Here is a 21,699-nt window from a genome sequence, read left to right as displayed (position 1 = left end):
AAAGCTATGACAAAAGATTATTTTATGAAAAGATGATTTATGTCTTATAAGTTTGAGTAATTGAAAGTATTGGGACTCTTTAACTTAAAACAACTCATTTAGAGGATAAAGCCAGAGTATTTTGTTGAAGATCCCTTGCATTACATCAGCAAAAATCTTGGCCCTATTGATATCATCAGACTTTTGGAGAGAGTGAGAGAGTTTACAGACCAAGGAATAACAGACTAATAATTTTTGTCGTAATTAAAGGAGTGTGCCCACAGAACAATAATTGTAATAGAGCTTATAGTTATAAAGAGAAAATACAGGATAAAGAGTGCACGGTCAATGACCTGACCAAAGAGGATCCATTCATCTGTTCTGTTATCATTAATGAAGTGCTCTTCAACCTGGTGGCGGATAGCCAATAAATCTTTACTCATATTCCTCATTTCCTCTAAACACTGTTCCCGGAGAGTCAGTGGTTTTGCACTAATTGATTCTTTCTTTGTGATTTTAGTCATGCTGTTCTCATAGACAGTGATCTCAGATCTGTTTGCTGTAGGCAAGAAACAAGAAACAAGACTTAAATGCAGAAATTAATTAAAGTAAAGGTGAAATGGCTTTCACAACCTGTTTCACTTTGATTATGTGCAGTATTTCCAAGTGATATTCGAGAAAAAAGTATAGCATGGGACTTGATTTTACTCAATGGGAATTGATTGAATTGTGAAACGTAGGGGCAGGGATTGAAGAAGAAAAGGACTCGTGATGTTAGCCAAAAAAAGTAAAGTAGTTTCAGAAGCTGACTAGGCAGGCTAAATTGCGAACCTAATCAGAGTCCAAATAAACGATACCCCAGACCACCGTTTTCAACTGATCTCAGTGCAGTTCACTGAGGAACATTTAAAATAGCTTTTAAAACTAAACAAACCCAAATCTGACATCAAACAGAATGAAGTCTGCACCAAAAGCTATTGTGAAAGCACCCTAATGGACAAAAATATATTTTGCTGCTTAAAAAGTGTCTTACCCTCAGTGGCCAACTTTTGATCAAAAGATTTCTTGCCCTGACAAACAAGTCGTGCAAGATACTTCAGCACCAGAATCCTGATCCACTTAGGTAACGGAGGATAGTTACTGGAACCACAGAGGATATTAGTGATGAGAATAGTTTCCAGGAGACTTGCCACCATCAAGGCCATGCAGAAAGAAAAGAACACATCTAGATAAAGAAATAAAGAGATTAGATAGGGTTGGAGGTAAAGAAGATTTATTCCATCTTCTAAAATGTATATCTATGTCCATATTTTGAAGTTTAACAATCATCTAACTACCCTGCTGAAAAGATCAACTTAGTGTTTCTTTACTGGTTTGTTGCTGGAATAACTGTTGACCAGCAGAAACTTGGTGAAACTGATTAACCAGCAGTCAGAAATAAACACAAAAGTATGTGGACATTGATGCTTGTGGCAGCGGGGGCGTGGTCAAGCGTCCATCCGGAGAGAGAGAAAGCGGTAAGGGCGCTTGGACCTGAGCTAGATTATGTTTAACACCTGTTTCTAATTCCAGTGAGCATGGGGAGAGTGGCATATAAGCAGCCACGCCACCAGCAGAGGAGAGAGAGAGTCTGGCACAAGGAAGGCCACGGTGCTCCTGAAGCTGTTACATTTATTCTGTTATGTTTGTGAAGCTAATGAGTTGAAGTTACTAAGTGCCTGTGAAGTTGATGGGTTTAAGTTACTACGTGCCTGTGAAGCTGATGAGTTTGTGAAGTTGTAAAGCACTGAACTGGCTGATTAAAAGTTTTACCTGAGCCTGGAAAACCTGCATTCCTGTGCCGAAACCCGGGAAGTCGAAGTACGTCCCATGGAGCCCTCCCAGCTGAGTGAGATCCTCCAGTCTCTCGCTAGCCTGCATCAGAACCATCAGCAAGCCCTGCTTGAGCTCCGCCAGGAGCAGGATCGCCTTTTTTTAAAATCTTGCAGGCTCAAGCGGAGGACCAGCATGCAATCCGGAGCCTCCTCAGCCAGGAGAAAGCCCCAGCCATGACCCCGGACAGCCGCAGCTCCCTGCCCCCACCCCCGCTCCTGAAGATGTGGGTGGATGACGACTCTGAAGCCTTCATTGACCTGTTTGAGAGGACCTCAGGGATTTGGGGCTGGCCGTGTGACCAGTGGCTGGCCAGGCTCCTCCCATTGCTGTCCGGGGAAGCCCAGCTTGCTGCCCAACAACTGCCAGCGACTAATCTCCTGGCCTACGATGACTTGAAAAGGGCCATCCTGCAGCGGGTGGATTGGAGTCTGGAGCAGTACCACAAGCTCTTTTGAACTCTGAAGTTGGGGAAGACCAACCGCCCGTTCACGTTCTCCCAAAGGCTCCGAGACGCATGCCAGAAGTGGCTACTGGCAGGGAGGTGTGACGTCGAGGGATTGATAGATCAAGTGGTGCTGGAACAGTTGGTCCATCGACTGCCCAGTGGGACGGCAGAGTGGGTACAGTGCCACCGCCCGGCGTCACTGGAGGAAGCTGTTCAGCTTGCGGAGGACAATTTGGCGGTGTAAACAAGGGTGGAAGAGCCCTCCTCTCTCTCTCCCCTCCCCCTGTGTGTTCCCCGGTCGCTTCCCCCTCCCCTCTTCTCTCTCACTCTGCTCTCTCCCCAGGGGCAGTTCCTGCCCCACGGAGGCAAGGAGCTCCACCGCAGAGGCCGGTTCCTCGTGTGTGGGGATTTGCACCACCATCAGCCACTACAGTGCCCTGCCGCTCTCCCCCTCAGGTGGAAGTGTCCACTGACGCAAGTGCGGGCGTGGCGCCTGGGCCGGTCTGCTGGAGTTGCGGGGATCCGGGGCACTTCCAGGATCAGTGCCCTGTGATGGAGCTGGGAGCGGTGGTCTGGATCCCCGATTCTCCGCAGGCTGCCCCCGATCAGGCCGGAGTGTACCGGATACTGGTAAGAGTCAAGGGGGGTACTCACCAAGCCTTGGTGGACACAGGTTGTAATCAAACCACTATCCACCAATGCTTGGTTCAACACAGGGCTTTGGGCACAACTAAAACGGTGAGGGTGAAGTGTGTGCATGGGAATATTCTCAACTACACTGTGGTGACCCTTGTGATTAAATTCCAGGGAACAAAACATAGAGTGGAGGCCGCGGTTAGTTCCCGCCTCACCCATACGCTGATTTTGGGGACTAATTGGCCTGAATTTAGAAATGTTTTAAAGGGAATATGTGCAGATGAGTCCTGCCCAAAAGTGATGAGATGTGAAATGTGCGATGCTCTGGCAGGGGAGGCGGAGCCGGGGCCATCTTCATCAGCTCCACGTCAGGATGACGTGAGGGGGGAGAGGCTGCAGCCCATCCCATCCTCAGAGGATTTCCCAAAGGGGATTTCCCTTTGGAGCAGTCGCGAGACGAAACCCTCAAGCACGTCTTTGACCAAATGAGAGTGATAGATGGTCAACAACTCCAGCCGAATGTCGCACTTTCATATCCATATTTCGCAATTATAAATGAGCGGTTGTATAGAGTGACACAGGACGCTCAAACAAAGGAAGATACAACCCAGCTCTTAATACCGCGGAGCCGTCGGGAAATGGTTTTCCAGGCGGCTCATTATAATCCCATGGCGGGTCATCTAGGGGAAAGGAAAACACTGAACCGTCTAATAGCCCGTTTTTATCGGCCGGGCATTGGTGGCGATGTCCGCAGGTGGTGTGCGGCATGCTGCGAATGTCAGCTGGTGAATCCACCGGCCACCCCAAAAGTGACATTGCGCCCTCATCCGCTGATCGAAGTCCCCTTCGAGAGAATTGGAATGGACCTCGTCGGGCCATTAGAGTGGTCAGCACGTGGACATCATTTTGTATTAGTCCTAGTGGACTATGCAACGCGATATCCAGAAGCAGTGCCTCTACACAGCATCTCAGCACATAGTGTTGCGGAGGCACTCTTCAAAATAATCTCCTGGATGGGGATTCCAAAAGAAATCCTCACCAATCAGGGCACAACCTTTATGTCACGAAAACTACGCGTGCTTTACGAATTATTGGGCATTAAGTCAATTCGCACCAGCCTTTACCATCCACAAACAGATGGCCTGGTGGAGCGATTTAATAAAACCCTTAAAAATATGATTCGTAAGTTCGTGCACGAGGATACTAGAAATTGGGACAAATGGCTCGATCCCCTGTTATTCACAGTACAAGAGTTCCTGCAAGCCTCCACGGGATTTTCCCCATTCAAGCTTCTATATGAGCGGTGCCCACGTGGCGTGCTTGATGTCATATGCGAAGCTTGGGAGGAGGGACCTTCAAACAGTAAGAATGAAATTCAATACGTTCTTGATCTTAGAGCAAAACTCCATACCTTGGGGCAACTGACACAGGAGAATTTGCTCCAAGCTCAAGAACGACAGCACCGGCTATATGACAGGGGAACTCGGCTGCGGGAATTTGCACCGGGAGATAAGGTACTCGTATTACTCCCCACATCGAGCTCCAAATTACTCGCCAAGTGGCAAGGACACTTTGAGATCTTGATTATGAGGTAAAGCGAACCGATAGAGGGGGCACACATCAAATTTATTACCTTAACCTTCTGAAATTAAGGAGGGAGGCAGTCCCTGTGACACTGGCTACGGTAGTTCCAGAGAGGGTGGAGCTCGGGCCGGAGGTGAATACGAAACACAATAATTTCACTCACTTGCGTAGACCACCTCTCACCGTACCAACTCGCAGAGGTTGCCAAACTACATTAAGAATTTGCAGATGGATTTTCCCCTCTACCGGGTCGCACGAACCTCATCCAACACCACATCGAGACCGAGCCGGGGGTGGTGGTACATAGCCATCCCTACCGATTGCCCGAGCACAAAAAGAAAATTGTCTGGGAAGAATTGGATGCAATGCTCGATATGGGGGTAATAGAGGAATCCCACAGCGATTGGTCCTGTCCAGTTGTTCTTGATCCTAAGAGCGATGGGTCTGTATGGTTCTGTGTGGATTATAGAAAAGTAAACATAGTGTCTAAATTTGACACATACCCAATGCCTCGCATTGATGAGTTGCTCGATCAGTTGGGCACTACTCGATTTTATTCGACACTAGATTTGACAAAGGGTTATTGGCAGATCCCCTTGACACTAATTTCCTGTGAAAAAACAGCCTTCTTCACACTGTTCGGATTACACCAATTTGTGATGCTTCCGTTCAGTTTGTTTGGAGCCCTGGCTACATTTCAGCATCTCATGGACCGAATCCTCAGACCGCATTCAGCTTACACTGCTGCATACTTAGATGACATCATCATTTACAGTAATGATTGGCAGCGGCACATGCAGCATCTGAGGGCGGTTCTGAGATCGCTGCGACGGGCGGGACTCATGGCAAACACCAAGAAGTGTGCGATTGGGCAGGTGGAGGTACGGTATCTGGGGTTCCACTTGGGCCACGGGCAGGTGTGTCCCCAAATTGACAAGACTGCAGTGATTGCGGCCTGCCCGAGGCCCAAGACCAAAAAGGGGGTGAGACAGTTCCTGGGGCTGGCTGGCTATTATAGGAGATTCGTGCCTAATTATTCAGACATCACCAGCCCGCTGATTGATCTCACTAAAAAGGGAGCTCCAGACCCGGTCCAGTGGATGGAGCAGTATAAACAGGCATTTATGCAAGTGGGGGGCCGCTTTTACATTCACCCGATTTCTCTCTCCCGCCCGGTGCTGTACATTATCCGTAAGCTCTCGCTGTGGGAGACTAAGTACAGCACAGTGGAAAAGGAGTGCCTCGCCATCAAGTGGGCGGTCCTCACTCTCCGGGACTACCTGCTGGGGCGGGCCTTCACCCTCTGCTCGGCTCACGCCCCACTCCAGTGGCTCCACCGCATGAAATATACCAACGTGCGGATCACCCGTTGGTATCTGGCTCTTCAGCCATTAAAGTTCAAGGTGGTCCACAGACTGGGAGTGCAGATTGCTGTCGCCGACTTCCTCTCCAGAAATGGGGGGAGTGGTAGACAGGCTGGATGCCTCCCTGGCCTGAGTCACACGTTGGGGATATGTGGCAGCGGGGGTGTGGTTAAGCGTCCGTCCGGAGAGAGAGAAAGCAGTAAGAGCGCTTGCACCTGAGCTAGATTATGTTTAACACCTGTTTCTAATTCCAGTGAGCATGGTGAGAGTAGCATATAAGCGGCCACGCCACCAGCAGAGGAGAGAGAGTGTCTGGCACAAGGAAGGCCACGGTGCTCCTGAAGCTGTTACATTTATTCTGTTATGTTTGTGAAGCTAATGAGTTGAAGTTGCTACGTGCTTGTGAAGTTGATGGGTTTAAGTTACTACGTGCCTGTGAAGCTGATGAGTTTGTGAAGTTGTAAAGCACTGAAGTGGCTGATTAAAAGTCTTACCTGAGCCTGGAAAATCTGCTTCCCTGTGTTCTCCTTTCACTCAAACCCCCTTACAATGCTTTTGTCTGAATGGGAGCAAACTCCCATAGCCATGTTCCAATATCTACTGGAAAGCCTTACCAGAAGAGTGATAGCTGTTATAGCAGCAAAGGGATTGGTTATTAAGTCCCTGTTAAAAAACATAGTTTTGGAATTTAATGGCCAAAAAGCACATATATGTAAGGATGTGGTGTTCAGGTGTCCACAAACTTTTGGCCATGTAGTATAAGTTTTGTTGGAGGGCCTGGAGGGGAAACCAGCATGCCATGCTAAAGACCAATATCCAAAGTTCAAAACAACATATGCTGGTGACCAGTGGACTTGGCCTTTTCAGCAGGGTAAAGGTAACATCAAATGAGTGAATAAGAAGGTATCAAAACAAACTTAGAAGAGGTAAGGTGTTTCCTGTGACAGGCAGCAGGTCATTCATTAGAAGCAGGAACACGGTGTAACCCAGGATGAGGGTCATCTTGAAGGAAGCACGATCCACACTCTGGGGAGGCAGTAGGAAGCTGAACAGATCCACTGAAAGAAGAAAGCAGCTGGGAATAAGGAGGTTCACCACATACAGCGTAGCTCGACGTCTCAAGACAATCTAGTGCACAAAAGTGAAAGAGAGAATTAATCCTTGTGCAAATGTTATTTTACAAATATGAACATAATGATCAAGATCTTCCTTAATTCATTAACACAAATTAGGTTACAGATGTAACCCTGGTTCTCTGAGGGAGATGAGTGACACATTTCACTAAAAGACACATCTCTGTGTGGTTATCCATGAAACCCAATTTAAAAACGCTTTTAGACCTCTTGCAAATGCAGTGGAAAAGCCTTGCCTCTTTTTAATATACCATCAGAAAAAATTTGCAAAAACTCTACCAACAGTGAATATTATGTACATCACAGGCCCAGACTTTCATTCTTCAAAAAGCTCTTCTAAATTGATGAACAATTGGCACTGTGGTGAGATGCCTCACTCACAGTGGCGTAATTTGGGTCTAATGGTCCCCAGTGGAAAGCACCTGTCACCTGTCTTGACCTGGTCCAACATCTCCTGAAGATAAGAGATAATGTCTTGAACAGACAAGAGAAACTGAATTATCCATCTCTCATGGCAACATAATTCAAATCTCCACCACTTTAATTCATAAAAATATCTCGTGGGTCCAGCTCTAGCTAAATAAATGTAACTGATCATATTCTGTGGTAGACTGATCACACTCAAATTGGACCTCTCACTAGCCAAACCCATTGGGTCCAATACCTAGTCTCATTGCCAATCAATGAGAAGTGTTGTGCAGGGTGTCAACTGTTTCCCTATACAGGGAAAGCTTGTGTAAAAAAGGATCTTCTTTCTCCGTCCTCCTCATCCAAGAGGTCATTCAAAGCCACAATGGAGATCTGGCAATACTTGAGTGAACTCAACCTCCATGGCAAAACTGACTGCCTCCACAAGCTCGTTAGAAGGACTAAGCTCAGCTGCACCAACAGCTGCTATCATGTTGTCACCTTGTAAACTGTCCCAACACACATCCTGCACACAGCACCCCTGACAAGTGCTTGCTGCAGTGGATGCAGTTAACTGGAGTGGACAGTGCAGCATTAGCATGGGCAATGACCTGGCACACTGAACACATAATATGCGAATCCCTTAAATCAAGAACCTGCACTTTCTCAGACAAGGCCTTGATGGAAGTTTCACCCTCCAAGATGACATTTTTGGTGATGCCATCGTAGTTGACTGGTAAGTCAAAATTGTTTTCACCAATGCCTGTAGACTGGTAAGCCCATTAGCAAACAGCACAAGGTGTGACTCTTGTTGCACTTAGTGCAAAAGTTGTTCTTTTCAGGCTTGTTGCCCAGCTAACAAGTGGTAGTTTACCAATTTGGATAATTAAATCCAGAGTTAAACCCAGAATTTAGGATTCATGGATAACCCACATGGTCACACAGGAAGTTGACATGTTGCAACCAAATTTTCCTGTACCCTGACATCAGCTCTATTCTGCGGAGATACTGACAAGCGGCCAACTCCCATCAGACATATCTGCATCAATTCAAATGTGTTTTAACTTTTCCTGTGGTGCTACTATTAGCACATTGCGCCAGCACCTTCAGAGACACAGGTTCTGGTCCTGCATGAAAACTAGGACGTAATCACATTCACCTAAACATTGACGATCGCAATTCAGAGGTTGCATTGCAAGATTTCATTTTTACTCCACTGATGGTTAGGTTTAGGGTTGGGGTAAGGTTTATGGCATAAGGTTAATTAAACATGCATTCCTCTTTACTGTATTTCATCATTTAGAAAGAGCAACTCATGTTACAGCTCATTTTTGGCACCCCCCTGTGAGCATTTTATCTGGAAAGTGGAGCTCACACCTGCCCATACATTCAACAACCCTTCCAGCTTCGGCTACTGGGGGAAGTGGTGAGAATTTTGGGCCCATTTTGCAAAGGTGTCTAGAATTGTTCCTGGAAGGCAGCAGAGGCCCTAAACCTGCCCCATCCCTAATCCTAACCATGTTAGACTGAGTAGCCTGGCAGGAACAACTCTGCATTTTTCTACCATTGCAGAATTTTGGTAAGCATAGTCCGCTTTTAGCTGAAGAATTTTCAGCCCACTGTCACAGATTCCATAGTGAGATCAGTTTGGGATGACAATGCAGAGACGTATCCCATAGTGACATGTGAAGCAAGTTGACCAAAAGTGAACACTAAATTTAATCTAAAATTGGTCTAAACGTATTTAAATTCAACACACATGAAAAATGAGTACATCCCATCCCCCTTCCATATAGATCTGCACAGGTTTTTCTCCCTGCATGTCAATCAGCTCCCACTCTCCTTCAGTTGACATTGCTTTAAGAGACTGCTTGAATATATCCTCCACCGGTTTAAAGAAGAACAGCTGAACATCCTGAACTGTAGAGAAAGAGAACAACCAGTACAAAATGCTTGGAAATATAAGTAGACAAACAGAAATATACATCTATCAGTTTAGCCCACTCACTGTCGTGTTTGTAAGAGTTGAAAGTGTATGTGCAGTTTTGAATATCAAATGGAAAGGTGTAGATGTCAAGTCGACAGGAGCTGATCACATGAATTGGCATTCCATCTATCACTTCACCAGTGGAAGTAACATAGACGTAATATGTTTCCGGTGCTCTGTTTTCATCCATGCTGCAAAGTAGGCAGTAGTAGTTCAGATACAAAAAAAAAGTGTTGTAATGGTTTGAGCAATGTACTACTAGGATATATTTATTTTTTATTATTATAAAAAAAAGCTTTATCTAAAGCCTATTTGGCATATTGTCGATTACCACAGAACATTATTTTGACATGTTCCACAATTTGCAAAAATGTGCTGCCAGAAATCCATTTACAGTAGAAATGTAAAGGTTATATGGGGTACATAGTCACCAAGTCACTGCTGTTTAAACTTATAATGCTTTGCAACTTACAATTCATTGATGACAATGTCTGGAAACCACATCTTCTCTCTTGGTAGAGAGATTCTCTTTGATCCACACTCAACCGGATCCCAGCTCAAACCTTCAATCTGCCACCTCTACATAAATAAAATAAATAAAATTAAAAAAAAATTCTATCAGTACTGTTCCTTAATTTAAGCTGCATTCATCCTAAAGGGCCTGAATATGGCATATCACTGGCTCTAACGACTCGAAACAACTCAATTTCATCACACCTACCAGCTGTGATTTTTTTCTTTCTGAAATCTCGCTCTCTTCTGTTTGAGGTCTGTTACGCACGATTTAGAATGGTAGAGCAGTGACAGATTAATGACTGTAGAGTTAAATTCCAACACTAATTAAACACACTATTTAAAGTATTCCTGGAGACCGTCAGTACTTATAATCAAGTTACAGTGGGTTTTTGCATAGCCAAGTTAATCTTCGTCCATCTGTTTAAGTGTACAGTACATAGCACAATCATAATCAAATATTTGAAGTAAGCACATCACCTGAGGAAGAGTTGGTGTTGTGGCAAACTCTGTTTCCCCGCTGGGATCTATTTCCCCCCAGCAGATCTGTATGGGGGAACAGTATCTGACAGTAACATTCTCCGCTGTCAGAATGCGTTCCCCCATGCACAAACCTAAGCCTAACCCTTCCCTACCCTACCGTACCCTATCTGCCCTAACCCTAATTTACACTACCCTACATACCCTAATCCTAACCATAACCATAACCCCATACCCTATAGGGCTAGGGGGAAACAGATTCCGATGGGGAACACAATTGGATACAACACCCGTAATATATGTCGTCTTTCAGAGCATGAGAAAAACGCAGAGACCAATTGTGATCAGATCAACATGTATACATGCTGGATGAAGCCAAGCTACAATCGCATAATCTAAGTCTGTTAGTCCAACTTTGCAAAATTAGGAATCGATACGATTTCAATCAGATTAAAACGTTTATATGACATGTTAATATATACAGGTGCATCTCAATAAATTAGAATGTCGTGGAAAAGTTCATTTATTTCAGTAATTCAACTCAAATTGTGAAACTCGTGTATTAAATAAATTCAGTGTGCACAGACTGAAGTAGTTTAAGTCTTTGGTTCTTTCAATTGTGATGATTTTGGCTCACATTTAACAAAAACCCACCAATTCACTATCTCAAAAAATTAGAATACATCATAAGACCAATAAAAAAAACATTTTTAGTGAATTGTTGGCCTTCTGGAAAATATGTTCATTTACTGTATATGTACTCAATACTTGGTAGGGGCTCCTTTTGCTTTAATTACTGCCTCAATTCGGCGTGGCATGGAGGTGATCAGTTTGTGGCACTGCTGAGGTGGTATGGAAGCCCAGGTTTCTTTGACAGTGGCCTTCAGCTCATCTGCATTTTTTGGTCTCTTGTTTCTCATTTTCCTCTTGACAATACCCCATAGATTCTCTAAGGGGTTCAGGTCTGGTGAGTTTGCTGGCCAGTCAAGCACACCAACACCATGGTCATTTAACCAACTTTTGATGCTTTTGGCAGTGTGGGCAGGTGCCAAATCCTGCTGGAAAATGAAATCAGCATCTTTAAAAAGCTGGTCAGCAGAAGGAAGCATGAAGTGCTCCAAAATTTCTTGGTAAACGGGTGCAGTGACTTTGGTTTTCAAAAAACACAATGGACCAACACCAGCAGATGACATTGCACCCCAAATCATCACAGACTGTGGAAACTTAACACTGGACTTCAAGCAACTTGGACTATGAGCTTCTCCACCCTTCCTCCAGACTCTAGGACCTTGGTTTCCAAATGAAATACAAAACTTGCTCTCATCTGAAAAGAGGACTTTGGACCACTGGGCAACAGTCCAGTTCTTCTTCTCCTTAGCCCAGGTAAGACGCCTCTGACGTTGTCTGTGGTTCAGGAGTGGCTTAACAAGAGGAATACGACAACTGTAGCCAAATTCCTTGACATGTCTGTGTGTGGTGGCTCTTGATGCCTTGACCCCAGCCTCAGTCCATTCCTTGTGAAGTTCACCCAAATTCTTGAATCGATTTTGCTTGACAATCATAAGGCTGCGGTTCTCTCGGTTGGTTGTGCAGCTTTTTCTTCCACACTTTTTCCTTCCACTCAACTTTCTGTTAACATGCTTGGATACAGCACTCTGTGAACAGCCAGCTTCTTTGGCAATGAATGTTTGTGGCTTACCCTCCTTGTGAAGGGTGTCAATGATTGTCTTCTGGACAACTGTCAGATCAGCTGTCTTCCCCATGATTGTGTAGCCTAGTGAACCAAACTGAGAGACAATTTTGAAGGCTCAGGAAACCTTTGCAGGTGTTTTGAGTTGATTAGCTGATTGGCATGTCACCATATTCTAATTTTTTGAGATAGCGAATTGGTGGGTTTTTGTTAAATGTGAGCCAAAATCATCACAATTAAAAGAACCAAAGACTTAAACTACTTCAGTCTGTGTGCACTGAATTTATTTAATACACGAGTTTCACAATTTGAGTTGAATTACTGAAATAAATGAACTTTTCCACGACATTCTAATTTATTGAGATGCACCTGTATATATATATATATATATATATATATATATTGTTAAAAGTACATGACTCATTTAATAAGTGGGACTCTCACCAGCCTCACCCACAGATATGTTTCCAACTCCTGCAATTTTTCATCCTGAAAGAGAAAATATATGCAAGTCTCTGGAATATACAGTGTGATGCTACAACCTTTGTAAATTTCAAGTAACTGTTTTCAGGCTCGAAATTAACACATGGAATTGCTTACAACTCCTAAAATTCCATAGAGAGTCAAGTCCACGCTGACGTTGGTAGGAGTTTGCAGACTTATCACCGGTCTTGCCTCACTGTACCTGAGAACTTCTTCTCTAATAGCATTAAGGAGAGACTTTGTTGTGGGTTGTGAACAGTTCAACGTCTCTACGGATGCTAGAAAGAGAGCTGGAAGTGAAAAGCCCAAATATAGGATGTCATTTTATTACTGTAAAAAGTCAGAAAGAGTTTTCACTTGGTTGCATATCTACTTTAATGGCACATTTGAGGAACATTCAAAAGCAGAGTTCCTGCATCATAACATGCTAAAATGCATGAAACTACAATTAATTTACTGAGAACTGAATTAATGTAGTTGGTAATTTCTGAGAATTTGGATTTTTAAAATCTTTTATATAAACCCTTTTATTGCCCTTTGAACTGTTAAATTTATACTTAAAAACTAATGAATATTTACATAATAAATTACATCAAAATGTCATATACTATAAGTACTGTGAATACTGTTCACTACACTGTTAATATAGACTGATTCTAGTTTTTGTCATATCTGACACAGAATTTATGACAAGAAAATAGGATTGAATCAAATGTAATTTTGAGTGTAATTTTAATTTTAATGTAAGTTGTATTGTCTTTAAAAGTGCACAAATATTTTTGTGTTGGATTATGAAGAAATTGGGTTTCACCAAAGAACAAATCTATAATTACAATATAACTGTTTAACAATATTTAGAGTCAGCTTGTGAATACAGCAAAATTTAAAATTAGCTTCACTTTTAAGTTTGTGTGTCATAGTTCAATGTCATTTCTGACCGCATCTCAAAATGCCTATTTTAACCAATCTATACTCTTGATTATAAAAAGTTAGTGTATTTTTATGTATTTTTTTTATTTCTTATTAATTAATTTCAGGGTTTTTTTGGTGCTTAATTTCATTATAATATTCCTGTAATTAAATCAGACTAAATGCTGACATCAAAGCTCCAGCTATATAATTTTTAACACACATACCCTAAATCAAGTACTACATCTCCTCCAATGTTTTCTAAAATCACAGTCCTTTAAAAACTATTAATAATAAAAAAAGATTTGTATGAAAATGATGTAGTATTTGTTATGTAAATAAATTAAACCATCTTACATTTCATAATGAAGCAGCTGGTGATGAACTGGAACCATGTTAGTGCTGCAGTCCATGCTTTAGCCTGTTTTAAATTGAGCTTTTTAGAGTAATATATGTAAAATAAGCACACAACAGAAACATATGGAGACAATAAAAAAAAATCTCTAATAACTGAAGTGCCCTCAAATGCAACAGTCTTGCCATTGTCCACATTTTACTATTCTGACTATTTTCCATACCATTTACCATGTCTTCTGGGCTTCAATGATAATTTGCACCATACAAACATTTGAACCTCAATGCCAATTCACACTTTAACATCATTTATATTTATACTGTCTTACTATCTGCAGTTCTGGTTAGATGCTAACTCTATTTCATTGGCTGTGTCCTAGTACTCAGCACAATGACAATTAAGTTGAATTTAATCAAATCTAAAAGATTAAGGAATATAAAAGGGCAACACAAAAGACCATAAATGCTTACCTCGGGTCTTGACAGACAGAAACAAGCCATGAGTCAATTTATCAATGTGATTTCAAATTACAGATAACATTTAATTTGCCAAGTAAAATTTTCTGTGTGGAGGTTTGTAAGGCAATGCCTAAATACTCACTTTTTACACAACTTATTTGTTTAAACAAATTAGAATGGGTAAATCATGTTCACAGCCAGAACATTGGGTCATCACTTCATCACACCATCTCATGTGTCTAGGCATTAATGGCATGAATATTAATATGCAGAGGGAAAATGCAAGCAAGCATTTCCTCACTTTTGGAAAGTGTAAAAATCACTCTGTTTTGGCACAACTTTCAGGAAAAGGTCTTCTGATGGTACCTGGAAATCATGGCCTATTGAGACTGGCCATACAGACCAACATGGTTAAGTTCTGGCAAAAGACCAGTAGTTTAAAAAAAATACTGTCAGGGTGAGTTACAGTTTAACTTGATAAGGGACTTCGGTAAGATGCGAAATTATAGATTTTTTTAAATGAGTGTGTCCTCGTCATTTATGCGTTTTAGTCTAGTTCTGACACAGGGATAATTTAAGGTTAAACTATAGGGGAGAGCGGGGCACAAACTAACACGGGGCTAGTTATATCACACATGGTTTAAACGTTTCCACACATGCTGGTAAGAGGAACTTCATTTGATTACTTGTTGCCATATCAACACTGTGTAGAGAAAAAATTGCGGCAAAATTAAGAAGACTTTGGAAGATATCGCCAAAAGTTCATTTTTAAGTAGCAAAAGTAAAAATTCACAGGGAAGTTAATTTTCATCTCTGTTTTTAGTGTTTATTTAAAACGAGGCAAACTTGGTATCATTTTATTTTTAATCTACAATCTGTTTAGCTAGCATCTTGCATTGTCTTTTAATTTTTGTCTGCCCTGTAGAAGTGGCTAGCCAGGCTTAAATCCCAGTTGCTCTGATGAGGCACATTGTAACACTGCGTTATAATGTGCCCCAATTAGAACAAACTATGTGCAATTCAATGCAGTCAGATATGTAATTTACAGAATTCCCCTTAATACATGTCTGTGTGTGTGTGTGTGTGTGTGTGTGTGTGTGTGTGTGTGCATCAATCCATGCATTATTTTGGCCAATGCTGTGGCTTTGTTGTGTAGTCTTTGTCAAGTGTCAAACTTATTGCTAAAACATATATGACAACAGTGGCGGACTGGCCATTGGGAGAACCGGGGGCAGCGATATGCAGAAAAGGACAGCAACATCCCCCACCAATTTTGGGCCAGTTTCTATGTAAAATCCCGGGTCGAATTTTCTTCCCAGTCCGCCCCTGTATGGCAAAGTTAATAAATGACTTTTATTGACATAATATTTTAGTTTATCTTCTATTTACTTTTATTAGATCAGTTGTTAGAAGGGGATTTTAAGCTGTCATAATGGTCATGTTACAATGTACCCCTTGCCTGTTACAGCATGTCCCGCCTACGGGCATGTTGTAACATTTCACTTTCCCTTTTTCCAGGGAGATGGCAAAAAAATATGCACTGTATTCATGAAACAAGTCCACATATTTGTACCAGACATGTGTAAAATTAATGTGAAAAAAGACAAATACTTTGAGCCCCAAGTGCATTTATACAAACTTAAGAAAACCAAAAAGTGTTAGTTTGTGTCCGCTCTCCCCTACCCATAAATCTAAACAGATCTGTCACAGTATTTATTTAGCTGATTACTTTTGCAGCAATTAGGTTACAAAACATTAGCATTATAGGTCTTTTTTTTTTTTTTTTTTTTTTTTTGTATTTGGAGATGCATACAGTAGGCTAAGCAAGTTACTGCAGCATATATTTTATCTAAATTTGCCACAAGCTTTAATCATTTGATAAGTGGTTTGCATTCTTGACATTTTCCTTTGGACTCTGCATCTCCACATGATACTACTGCACAATTAACTTTAGGTACAAGGTGAAAAAACAGCATCCATGTTCCCATATAAAACTAAAACCGTCCAAAAGGGGTTGAACTCTTTCCTTTAGAATTTAGAACCGTTGACCATTTATACTATGGGATTCTTGCTGGAACTTGTGGGATTTTGTTATGAATTCCTCAGAACTGCACTTTTCTAAAGTGTGCATAAATTTGAGGTTCAACAAAAGTTAAAAAAAAAGCAAGCATTCCACACCAGCCATGTGTTTCAGTACTATCTTGCTTAAATAAAACATAGGGAGTAATGCAGTACATCTCAATATTAATCCATGCAGAAGACCATATATTGTACAATCTTTAAAATACTGTTTAATCCTTTAATGTTTCCTATGATGTGATCCCATGTATCCTTGAGTGACTTTCTAAAACAAACACAGTTGAAGATTTATGGTATATTTATTAGACAGGTGGCACAATTTTACACCCGCAAGCACAGGGCAAACACTGAGTCATATGGATATTTTACATAGAACAGAACCCTCAGATGGTCTCCTGAATTCTGACAGTGACCACATGGGTTTGCTGGAACATACTAGCCAACCAAGAGGTGTTGATATTTGGATTAGAGCATCAACACGCTATGTAAATGTGGGGATTTGTAAACCTGAATATTTGATCAAAGTCAAATCTTACTGCAATTTTTTTTCACAAGTTTTGTTGGGTGCCTACAAACTAGCTATACTGTAGCTCCTAAAAAGCTGAACCCACCTGTCTGAGATTCTTGTTGGTTAGCTGATACCTACGTCAGTGTGCATTGCATCAAAAGTTGAAATGTCCACAACTTAAGTTGCATGCTGGAGCATCACTTTCACAACCCCTTGTTTTTTTCCCTATCCATTCTTGTGACAGCCCATTAAAAACAATGCAATTGCAGAAATCTCTGATGCAGCATGAACTGTAGTGTGTAGGTGCCCTTAGTTACCCTTTTTAAGGTATTAACCCTAAAGGTTTTGTTAGCTTTATGGGTGTATATTCCAGGGCAAGGTGTATAATTTGCACTTAAGCTGAATACTTAATTCAGCTGGTAGTCACTGCTTCAGATCTCGGCAGAATCTAGATCTATGTCACATTTTTAGACAATGTCACGTTTCACTGATTCTTGAGATAAGGGACAAAACATGTCTTATATAAAAGAAAGTCATCTTTATGTTAAAAATCAAGAAATTCATAACAATAAAAATACCGTAAAAGTTAGATCTACAGGAAATGTGTAAACTTTCATTACTTATTTTCTAATTATTTAATTTAATTTTTTTTTTTAAAATGCGTGCTGTATTAGCATTAGATAATTAAAGACTTTACACTCTTGTTGGATGGATCAAATTAAAATAGTATGATTTTAAGTGTGTCTGACAGAATTGACACAAATTTACAGTAAGATGTAAGTTATGAAGTGAATAAATGTCAATTTTCAGGGAAAAAAAGAAAGTGTTTTGTAAAAACCTGTTCCCTTACATGGTCCGTTAGCTGAGACATTTGTCTACAAATAGACACATTTCAAATTAAATCCATTTCAAATTAAATTAGTATAAAAAAATAAAACTCAGATTTAAAACATTTTGCCCCTTATCTCAAGAATCAGCATTTTATTAATTTCAAATTATGTATGAAAAACAGCTCACTACCACAGCGAGAAGGCAGTTTACACGACATTTATAACAAAGGTTTTTACAGTAATCACACAAATCCGGTTCTTTGCATGTCTCTGTTTGTGTCTCAAATGTCTGCAATTACACAGACAGACAGACAGACAGATGGATGGATGGATGCATGGATGGATGGATGGATGGATGGATGGATGGATAAAGTCTTTAACATAAAGATGACTGTGGGGTTCTTCATGCACCGAGCGGATAGAGCGAAAGACCTCTCAGGTAAAAACAGAGGTGGTGGTGTATGTTTTATGATCAACAAATCCTGGTGTGATCAGAGGAATGTACATTCTGTCAAGTCTTTCTGCTCTCCTGATCTGGAATTACTCATGCTTCTGTGTCGACCATTCTGGCTACCGAGGGAATTCACAGCGGTCATTATCACTGCTGTGTACATCCCACCACAATCCGACACAGACCGGGCACTCAAGGAACTGTATGGGAGTATAAGTGAGCAGGAAACCTCGCACCCTGAGGCCGCGTTTATTGTGACCAGGGACTTTAACAAAGCCAACTTCAAGTCAGTAGCACTGAAATACTACCATCACATCAGTTTCAACACATGAGGGGACCTGGTTTTGGACCATTGCTACCCTCCCTTCAAGGATGGCTACAAATCCCTCCCCCGCCCACCTATTGGCAAATCGGACCACTCCTCCGTTCTGCTTCTGCCTGCTTACAGGCAGAAACTGAAACAGGAAGCACCCGCCCTCAGAACGATCAAGTGCTGGCCAGATCAATCAGACTCTATGTTACAAGACTATTTTGATCGCGCGGACTGGGAGATGTTCCGGTCCGCCTCTGATGACGACATCGAGGTATATGCTGATAGCGTAACATGTTTCATCAGGAAGTTCATAGAGGATGTTGTACTGACCAAAACTATATGGATCTACCCTAACCAGAAACCATGGATTAATAGCGATGTTCTTGCGGCACTTAATGCGCGGACCTCCCCTTTTAATTCTGGGAACGCGGAGGAGCATAAACAAGCCAGTTATGCCCTCCGCAAAACTATCAGAGCAGCCAAACGCCAGTACAGGGACAATATTGAAGGACAGTTCAACACCACCGACTCTAGAAGCATGTGGCAGGGAATTAATATCATCACGGACTTCAAAGGGAATAAAAACTCCGCCGCTGCCTCTCTCCCAGATGAGCTAAATAGTTTTTATGCACGTTTAGAGGGAACAAGCACCACCCTCGCGGAGAGAGCTCTCGCGGCCGAAGCTACAGAGATTAGTTCACTGTCCATCTCTTTAGCGGATGCAACCCGATCTTTGTGATGGGTGAATGTCCGTAAAGCCGTGAGTCCAGACGGCATTCTGGGATGCATCATCAGAGCATGCACAAACCAACTGGCTGGTGTTTTATGGACATGTAGTCCCCACATGCTTTAAAACGTCCGACATTGTGCCTGTACCAAAACAATCCAAAATCATTTGCTTAAATGAATGGCATCCTGTTCCTCTGACCCCTATCATCAGCAAATGCTTTGAGAGACTAATCAGAGATTACATCTGCTCTGTGCTGCCTACCTCACTGGACCCACTGCAGTTTGCTTACCACAACAACAGCTCCACTGATGATGCCATTGCATCTACACTACACACTGCTCTCTCCCACCTGGAAAAAAGGAACACATATGTGAGAATGCTGTTTGTAGACTACAGCTCAGCATTCAACACCATAGTGCCCTCCAAGCTTGATGAGAAACTCCGGGCTCTGGGCTTAAACTGCTTGCTGTGCAGCTGGATCCTGGACTTCCTGTCAAGCAGATGCCAGGTGTTTAGTATGGGCAGCAACATCTCCTCATCACTGACCCTTAACACTGGAGCCCCGCAGGGCTGTGTTCTCAGCCCACTCCTGTATTCCCTGTACACACTTGACTGTGTGGCAACACATAGCTCCAATGCCATCATTAAGTTTGCTGATGATATGACGGTGGTAGGTCTGATCACTGAAAATGATGAAACAGCCTACAGAGAAACCTCTTCTTCAACGTCAGCAAGACCAAGGAGCTTGTGGTGGACTTCAGGAGAAAAGACAGAGAACACAGCCCCATCACCATCAATGGAGCACTGGTGGAGAGAGTCAGCATCTTCAAGTTCCTCTGTGTCCACATCACTGAGGAACTCACATGGTCCGTCCACACTGAGGCCGTTGTGAAGAAGGCTCACCAGCACCTCTACTTCCTGAGATGGCTGAGGAAGTTTGGAATGAACCACCACATCCTCACACGGTTCTACACCAGCACTGTAGAGAGCATCCCGACTGGCTGCATCACTGCCTGGTACGGCAACAGCACTGCCCTCAACCACAAAGCCATGCAAAGGGTGGTGCAAATTGCCAGACACATCATCGGAGGTGAGCTTCCCTCCCTCCAGGACATATATACTAGGTGGTATGTGAAAAAAGCTCAGAGGATCATCAGAGACTCCAGCCAACCAAGCCATGGGCTGCTCTCATTGCTACCATCAGGCAGGCGGTATCGCAGCATCAGGACCTGCACCAGCCGACTTTGTTGGGCCACATGTATTCAGATAGAAGACAAAGGCAGGCCTTTGTAAAACCTAACTCAGGCCCACATACCAAGTCATAAATCTTACTGATAAAAACTGCGCCAAAATCAAACAAAGGGAGTCCAAAACAGACAACAAATGCCATGAAGCCTTGCTCACTAAAGAATCGAACTCTCAACTCCTATTTGTTGAGGCACACAACAGAACGTCCCTCAACCATGACATCATCAGGAGTAGAAATATCTCTGAGATGCTTCTGGGATTTGCTTCCAGCAACTTTGCTCGCCGTGTGTAGACGCAGCTCATCGCTGCTCTCAGGTGTAGCCTCGTGGCACAAGGAAGTAACGTCCGACTTGAAACTATGGCCATAGAATCTCCATCTCGCTAGACGAGTTGAAATTACTCTGTGTTCCACCGAACACTCTAACGGATACAAAGGAGACTGCCGAGCAATCCGCATCTTCATCCGTTTGCCTGCAGAAGTGAAGAGATAAAAGATTTCTCTTCCATCTTCAATCAAGTCGACGTCGCTGATTTCTCCGCCAACCCGCCGAGAATCAGCAGCCGTACCGCCCGCCGACAGAGCGAGGAAACGGCCTCCTGTCATCACCAGAGCCTCGAGGAACCGAGTTGGAGTTAAAGGACGGATGAACACACATTCTACATCCTCATACGATTCAAGTAAGAGGTTTACGTCTGGGCAGAGATAGAATATTATAGTGTGTTATTCTTGTGTATCAAGGTTATTGCTTGTACAGTTTACGGACCGCCGAGTCCGCATTGCATTGCGGCTAATACTCAAGGTATTAATTATCACGAATGAGATCTGCTGTGTTGTTGTCCAACCACATTGGACTGTTGTGCATTTCCACCATTGCGGGTGAGACCGGCACACTGAGTTTATCCATTAAAGAATCAAAGACCGCGGGACGGTTTACGAGCCGTCCACCGCGTCTCTGAGTGATAAACTAACAGCTGCTTTCTCTCCCACAATCGCGAAACCGGCTTTGGGGCCGTCACTTTATTCTCTCTCTCTCTCATACTAACCACACACACACACACACATGCGACCCCTCACAAACATTCTCGCACACATTTTTGGCTAGTAGATAGCTTTGTGATAAAGCTCAGCTTTGTCCCTAAGCTATCGTACAAGCGGATACACACGGTAAACTGGTAGACGCCATTGACTGGTTTCTCTCCGCCCAATTCGCGGCCATATTCTTTGGCCGGAAGTCTCGTGT

The 21,699-nt window shown here is 42.7% G+C and overlaps 1 protein-coding gene across 1 annotated transcript in view; it reads right to left on the bottom strand.

Annotated features, from left to right (window-relative positions):
• Positions 1 to 224: 224 nt before the first annotated feature.
• LOC127438869 (5-hydroxytryptamine receptor 3A-like) overlaps positions 225 to 21,699 on the bottom strand; it is a 34,268-nt gene continuing 12,793 nt past the window's right edge. Inside the window, exons 3-8 of the mRNA XM_051694786.1 lie at positions 9,884 to 9,990; positions 9,433 to 9,602; positions 9,184 to 9,344; positions 6,801 to 7,011; positions 1,027 to 1,204; positions 225 to 531 (exon numbers count right to left, since the gene is read on the bottom strand). Of these exons, the coding sequence (XP_051550746.1) occupies positions 225 to 531; positions 1,027 to 1,204; positions 6,801 to 7,011; positions 9,184 to 9,344; positions 9,433 to 9,602; positions 9,884 to 9,990 (1,134 nt within the window). The remainder of the gene's footprint in view (positions 532 to 1,026; positions 1,205 to 6,800; positions 7,012 to 9,183; positions 9,345 to 9,432; positions 9,603 to 9,883; positions 9,991 to 21,699) is intronic.

This window comes from Myxocyprinus asiaticus, chromosome 50, assembly GCF_019703515.2.
Source record: "Myxocyprinus asiaticus isolate MX2 ecotype Aquarium Trade chromosome 50, UBuf_Myxa_2, whole genome shotgun sequence".
In the NCBI taxonomy this organism is placed as follows: Eukaryota; Metazoa; Chordata; class Actinopteri; order Cypriniformes; family Catostomidae; genus Myxocyprinus; species Myxocyprinus asiaticus.
The sequence above is the reverse complement of the archived record's forward strand: the minus strand, read 5'-3'. Positions and strand labels throughout refer to the sequence as shown.